The 7,281-nt window shown below is 61.0% G+C and overlaps 1 protein-coding gene across 1 annotated transcript in view; it reads left to right on the top strand.

Moving 5' to 3' along the window:
• Positions 1 to 359: 359 nt before the first annotated feature.
• Positions 360 to 7,281, top strand: part of CDH22 (cadherin 22) — a 92,303-nt gene continuing 85,381 nt past the window's right edge. The window contains exon 1 of the mRNA XM_015408415.1: positions 360 to 590. Within this exon, the coding sequence (XP_015263901.1) occupies positions 360 to 590 (231 nt within the window). The remainder of the gene's footprint in view (positions 591 to 7,281) is intronic.

The following is a 7,281-nucleotide window of genomic DNA, read 5'->3' as shown; positions in this document are numbered from 1 at the left end:
GGCCAGGCCGGGCAGCAGGGAGGGGCGCGTGAGCAGCCGGAGCAGGGTGCAGCAGTGGCGTGTGCAGCTGGGGGCAGGCCAGCCCCTGCCCTGCCCGATGTCTGGAGGCCGGCCCGTCAGAGGACTCCAGCTGGTGCTGCTGGGAGGAGGAGGAGGAGGAGGAAGAAGAAGAGCTCTCGCCGGGGTCCCCGGGGCAGGCGTGTGACCCCTCCCCTGCAGGCTTCTGGAGGATGCAGCCCCGGCTGCCAGTAGGCGGCTGAACCCCACCCCACCCCGCCCCACGCTGGGGCTGGCCCGCCCTCCCCTCCTCCCCAAAGGATGCCCCTGTCATCTGGGCCAGCCACCCTGGCACCACAGTGATGGCGTGTGACTGCTTGCCCCGGATTCTGCTGCTGCTGCTGCTGCTCTGGGCACTGGGCCGCCTGGCCGTCCTCTCGATGCACATGGAGCCGGGGGGCCCCGGCCTGGAGCCGTCCGGAGACGATGGACTTCTGCCGCCAGGCAGTGGGCGCGTGAAGCGTGGATGGGTCTGGAACCAGTTCTTTGTGGTGGAGGAGTACACGGGCACGGAACCACTGTACGTTGGGAAGGTAAAGTCAGCCGGGTCTTGTGGGGATGTCGCAGTGGCCGTCCGTGGGCTGGGGGGGGGGGCAGACTCCACAATCCCAGCTCCCTCTGGCCTTCTCCACGCCCCGCCAGACCGCAGGCTCCAGGCCAGCGCCGAGCAGAGGCCAGGAATGCCCACCTCTGTAGGTGCCTGAGCCCCGCCCTGGACACCCGTGCCCAGCCTGGACCAGGCCCCCTCCCCAACCATGGCCCTGGCTGCTGTCCGGCCTCTGCCGCCGGCCCTTCCCTCTTCCGCCGCTGTGTGGGCACGCCGTGGGCTCTCTTGGTTGGGTCTAGAGTGCGTGGCGGGCAGAGAGGGAGGGCACGGGCGGCTCCTCAGCCACTCCGAGCTTTGTGTTTGGGCAGGAGGGCAAGGGCACGCCGTTCCAGGGTTTGCCACCCCCTCACCTCCAGTGTCCAACCATCTCATCCTTTGCTGTCCCAGTCTTCTTTGACCTTCAATCTTTCCCAGCATCAGGGTCTTCTCCAGTGAGTGCTCCCTTCTCATTGGGTGGCCAAAGTATTTGAGCTTCAGCTTCAGTACCTGGCCTTCCAGGGAACAGTCTGGGTTGATTTCTTTTAGGACGGACTGATTCAATCTCCTTGCAGTCCAGGGGACTCTCAAGAGTCTTCTCCAGCACCATAATGCGAAAGCATCTATTCTTCGGCGCTCGGCCTTCCTTATAGTCCAACTCTCGCAGCCATACACATGACTACTGGGAATACCATTGCTTTGACCATGCAGACCTTTGTTGGCAGGGAGATGTCTCTACTTTTTATCATGCTGTTTAGGTTCGCCATCGCTTTCCTCCCAAGGAGCAGGCGTCTTTTAATTTCATGGCTGCAGGGAAAGGTAGAGGTGGCATATTTCCCTTATAACTGCAGTGAAAAGGGTTAAAGGTTTTTTTGGGGGGAAAGGAGGCTGGGAACTGGTAGATCATGGCCATAGACTGTTAGAGCTCTATTGCAAAATCTGCCAGTTCCTGACGCTGTTTGAAAGCCTGAAAAAGCCCTTTAGGGCGGAGGTGTCGAACTCATTTGTTACAAGGGCCAGATCTGACATAAATGCCACTTTGTCGGGCTGGGCCGTGTGTGCCATAAATGTAATGGCAGGTAGCAGAGATATAAACTTTATAAAGGACACAGGCGAACCCAATTAACAGTATTATTTCTAACTCAAGATACAAGCAAAAGCAATTGATTCCTAGCAGTGAAAGCAATTGATTTACTGGGGAACCCATGAAAGCCCCACTAAATGTATTTAATCACATGCAAGACTCAGTTTTTCCCCCCCAAGGGTGTCAGGAACCATAGTCAAACAACTAAGCACACGCTTCCAAGAAGGTTATACTTTATTGTCAGTACTATGGTTGCAGGAACATGGTCACTGTTAGGAATAGCAAGCACAGAACAAGCATATAGAGATATAGGGCATTCGGATGCCCCCCCCCCACACACACACACACCTGTGGGCCAGTCGGCCTGTTTCACGCGGGCGGGAATGAATAACAGACGGCCCAACATAGCCAAGGCTGGGAAATGAAAGTAGTCTCAGGGTTAGTTGGTGTGGAGACACCACACAGGCATGAATACAAGGTCAGCGATACCAGGGGGAAGAAGCGAGGGGAAAGGAATGTGGCACCCACTTGCACACAGGTCATGCAGGCCGAACCTTAGAGGTTATAAACAACATGGCAGCAGAGCTGACAAAGGGATACCATGAAAGGGGGAGTCCCTTACATTCCCCTACATGCCAGTCGCTTGTGGGCCGGGTAAGAGGAGCCCCCTGCACGGGCCTGTTCCGGCCCCCGGGCCTTATGCTCGACACCCCTGCTTTGGGGTCTGTGTGTCCGGGAAGGGGGGGGGCGCAGACAGCTGAGGCAGGGGAAGGGCGGGGGAATCGCTGGGTGGGCACTCCGTTGCCGCTGCGAATATGCTCGCCTGTGGGGCAGGAGCGAGAGCCCCGCGGGGAATCCTCTCTGCAGGAGCAGTCCTGGGGGCGGGGGAGAGGGGCCGCAGGCAGAACAGCAGCCCCCTCTGAAGGGGGGGAGGAGGGGGAGGAGAGAGAGGCCCTCCTGGCCCAGGCCGGCCGGCCAGCTGCTCTGCTGTGTTCCAGCGGAAGCCTCTGGACGGCCTTCAGAGGCAGCCCCATGCGGAGGGCGTGGCAGGGGGAGGCCGTGGCTGGACCCCCAACGGGAGGAGGGTGGAGGGGGTCCGTGTCGCCGAGGAGACCCCGCGTGCCTCCCACGAAGCTGGCGCTGCTACCACCCTCGGCCCACCCCGCAGGAAAACCTCTCCCCCCCCCGGAACGGGCCGTGCCCCCGCCTTCTTGTCAGGGTGGCGCTGCCGTTCCCAGGTCCAGGGTGGGCCCCCTCTGCCTGCGGACAAGGAGGTGTGGGGCTGGGCGGGGGGGTGTCACCTGCAGACTGGGGGGGGGACTCTGCTCCAGATCCCCCGGTGCCCCCCCTGGCAGTTCCACGGAGGTCTTCCGTCTGGGATGCCCGGTGGGTCCTGGGCTCATCCCCCCCCTCCCAGCACACCCCCGTCAACACCACTCGATTGACTGATTGGGGCTAGGTATTGACACTCTGCTTTCCTGCCCGGTGGGGACCCAAAGCCACTGACAGCATCCACCTCCTGGCCTCTCCTTCATCTTCACAGCAACCCTGCGAGGTAGGTTAGAAGAAGCAGTAGTAGTAGAAGAAGAAGAGATTGGCTCCACACCCCGCCCTTCACTCGGAGTCTCAGGGCGGCTGACGAACTCCTTTCCCTTCCCCCTCCCCACAACAGACAGACACCCCCCTGTGAGGTGGGTGGGGCTGTGAGAACTCTGACTGAGAACTGCTCCTGAGAGAACAGCGCTGAGAGAACTTGTGACTGGCCCAAGGTCACACCAGCAGCTGCAAGTGGAGGAGTGGGGAATCAAACCCGGCTCTCCCAGGTTAGAGTCTGCACTCCTAACCAATGTGCCAAACTGGTTAGCACACGACTGGCCCAAAGCCACCCAGTGAGCTTCCGTGGCAGAGCGCCCATTTGTCCTTGGGTCTCCCGGACCCCGCTCTGACGCTCCAGCTGCAACATCAGGGGCAAGGCTCCCTCTAAGCTGCGGAGTCTTGTGAGCAAAAATTCTACCTTGTGATCTACCAGCATTAAAGTTGTGAGCGACCGATTTGGCTGCTGCATAAACTAGTTCACCTTGGAGCCGTCCTTCCTGAGCTGAGATAAAAATGTGTGAGCTGGAGGCTTAAAAACTGTGACCTAGCTCACACTAACTCAGCTGAGAGGGAACACTGACTCTGAGGTCCCCAACATGGGGCCCATAGGAGCCCTGGCGCGCGCACATGCGCGCGCGCACACACACACACACACACACGGTATTTTTAGGATGCGGGCGGGGTCAGATGGGGCTGTGGTCCAGCGGGGCTTCCGATTGGCCCATGGAGATCTGATGGGCTGTGCAGATCTCTCCCCCCCCCACCACCACCACCAAATGTTGCTTTGGCACCAGGATCTCCACTGCGTGACTGAAGGGAAGCAAGAAAACATTTCCCAACACCACGCTCATTTGAAAAGGCCTCCCGTGAAGCGGAGCTTCTGCTTGGAATGTTGAAGAGCTGCTCCTGGAATTAAGCCTGATTCCACTCCCCCAGCGGCGTTCCGGGGCTGGCTCTGCCTGACAGAGATCCGAGAGGAGGGCGAGGGCGCCACCCCCCTCCATGGGGCTGTGCCAGAGGCCCGCCCCGGCCTTGGGCTCCAGAGGTCACGGGAGGTCTGGACCGGAGCATCCCTCTTTCCAGCACCTGCTCCGACCAGTCGGCTTCTTCCCGTTGCCCCCCCCCCCAGTGCCTTCCCAGAAGACCCCTCCTCCCGTCAGGTGGGGCATGCTGCTCCCCTGTCCAGGCAGGTCTCTCTGCCCCTTGGGTCGTTGCACCCCAGGCTTGCCCGCTTCTTGCGGGGGGGGGGAGGGCACCCTTGTGCCTCACAGAGCCTTGAGGACGCGAGCGGCAAGGTGCCAGGGCTGCCAAGGAAGACCGGCCAGCTGGACCGGGCACGCGGACTGCTGCAGCCTCTCTGCACATCTGGGTGGCGTGGCACCTCCCTCCCCAGACGGAGAGAAGCCGCTTTTGTGGACTGCCGCAGCTGCCTGCTCCCCAGCCAGCCAGCCAGCCAGAGCCTTCGGCAGACGGAGGGGCCTCCCAGGGCCCATCTTGGGCAGAGGACTGAGGGTGGTGACTGAGGTGGCCGTTGAGGCCGGGTGGTTTAACTGGATGATTGGCTGCCGGTGGGTGCGTGGGCGGGACCTCCTCACATCTCCCCCCCCCCTCCTCCAGTAGCCACGAGGCGGGCCTCTCCCAGGTCCTGCTGCTGTGTGTGTGTGGGGGGGGGGGGCATGTTCCTAGAGCAGGCTCTGCTGAAGGGACCAGACTGCTCGCCAGTGTGTGCCAGGGAAGGGTGCAGAGGCTCTTCCCGGGTGAAGGTAGAGATGGCTGCAGGTGTCACAGCCTGGGCCTGCGTGGGGCCTGGCTTTTCAGTCTGGACGGGGTCTGGCCTGCCATCCTCTCCCAGGGGGTGGGGGGAACCTCTCCGTCCCCCTCCTCCTCCAGGCAGCCGTCCTCTGCAGTTCAAGCTAATTCACAGCTCCCCTGGGGAGACCCTGGAAGCATCAGGCCGTGGCACGTTCCGGAGGTAGCCTAGCAACAGGCTCCCTTCCAAAATGAGCCCGGGAACCTCCCGCTAACCTGTTTTACAGCCCCTTTCCACACACACCCTCTTCACCGCAGCAGCTGCCGGCCCCAGGAAAAGACGGCCAAGCGGCACAGACGCCCGTCTCTCCGAGGAGGAGGCCGTGGAGCGTGGCCAGTGATCCGCCGCCACCACCACCACCCCCGGCTCCTGTTGGCACCACCCCTCCTGTTCGTGGGATGAGAAGCCCTGGCGCCCTGCCCCTGCCAGCTGAGCTTGCGGTGCCCCGCTCTACCCGCTGCCTGCCTCCTCATCTGCCCCCGGCACCCACGTACAGAGAAGCCTGGGAGGACCAATAACATTTTCATAAAATCTTGGTACTTGAGTTAATCCTTTTTCTGAAGTGTAATTTCCCCGGAGGGCCCCTGTCAGTTTGATGTGGATTTTCGTGGTTTTTTAAAACAGAATTATGGGGTCAGGCTGAGTTACCAACTTGTGCATGTGGACAGATCTATTTTAGATAGACGAGGGGATTAAAAGGGGGAAAAAACAGATTTAATTAAGTTGCTAATATTTAAAGGAAATTGATGAACTTGAGCTTTATGAGTTGGAGCAAACACCAAAAGCGCCTTCATTAAGGGCAAGTTTTTTATTTCATTTCTTTTCTTCCCCCGTTCCCAAGTCGTTTTTTATTTGTGTATCTGTGCCTTCTGTTTAATCGTTTTAATAAGGAAAATGCACCTCTGCTCACATTTAATTTTGATTTAATTAGTGGGAGGTAATTAATGGCCTCGTAAAATCCCGGATTTCTAGCCCTTTAGGGCAAGGAAACAATTTCCTTTTCTAACAAATGGAGGGAATGAGAGGCTTTCATCCTTCCCAAACCTTCCTTTCCCTTGGGGGGGGGGGTGGGCTGGAGGCCGGGGTCCTCTCTCCTCCTCCTCGTCCTCCTCCTCTGCTGGAATTCCGGAGGCTGACAGCCTTGGCAGGGAGCATCTGCCTGCACGTGGCATGGGGCTTCCTTTGCCCCCCCCCCGGAGAGGTGGTTCATACCCACGCAGCGGGCATCTGCAGGAACAGGGGGGGTTGCCAAGGGCTCATGTGCCAGGGCCCTGACGGGCGGGCCTTGGAGACCAGAGTCACGTGACAGAGGGAGAGCGGAAGGACCCAAGGGCCAGGGCTGTGTGGAGGAGCGCTCTCCCTCCGCCCCCGGAGTGGACTGCTCTCAGCATGGCGCACGTGCCCAGTGAGGCAGGAGCAGTGGCCCCCGTGGCCTCTGTGCGGGGAGGGCGGGCAGCTCTGTGAATGAGCCACCGGACGGGCGGCTCTGAGCCTCTCTCTGGCCGGCAGGAACCGGGCCGGACCTGCTGCAGCCTGCTCCTTCAGCACTGTGCCCCCACAGCCTGGGAGCCCTGCAAGTGCCGGATGTGGCCAAAGGGCGGTGCGCGGGGAGCACACCACGGACGCCCAGGCCTCTGCCTTTGGTGGCTGCGCTGGGGCTGGGGCTGGGGGTTGGGGGGCCCGAAGCCAGTGCTGCCTTGCGCTCGGCCTTGGCGCTGACTTGGCCGTGTGGGGAGAGGGTGGCTGCCGGGGAATGTTTCTTGCTCAGCCTGTCCTTGACGCAGTTCCTGGGCTGCTGCTGCGGCAGCTGCTGCTGCTGGGTCGGGTGGGTCTGGGCCGGAGCCCTCCTGGAGCCAAGCGGCAGGCCTTGACCTCCCCTGTCAGCTGAAGGGGGTGGGAGGGGAGAGCCGTGGTGGCAGAGATCTCCTTTCTGCCGGCAGGTGGCTGGCCATGTGAGTCCGCCTGTGGCAGGCGCAGGGAGTCCAGCACGAACCAGATTGGTGGCCGGGGATGGGGGGGGGGATCTGCCTTTCCGGTGCCTGTTGAGCAGCGGTTCCCCAGGGGAAGGAGGGGGCGCTTCCAGTCTGGCTTTCCGCCTGAGACTTGGCTTGTGGGGCGGTGTCAGTGCTGGGGCTACCTCCTGGCCACTTG

Source organism: Gekko japonicus, unplaced genomic scaffold (assembly GCF_001447785.1).
Source record: "Gekko japonicus isolate JY-2015 unplaced genomic scaffold, Gekko_japonicus_V1.1 scaffold784, whole genome shotgun sequence".
Taxonomy (NCBI): domain Eukaryota; kingdom Metazoa; phylum Chordata; class Lepidosauria; order Squamata; family Gekkonidae; genus Gekko; species Gekko japonicus.
Note: the sequence above shows the minus strand (reverse complement) of the source record. Positions and strands in the feature narration are given on the sequence as shown.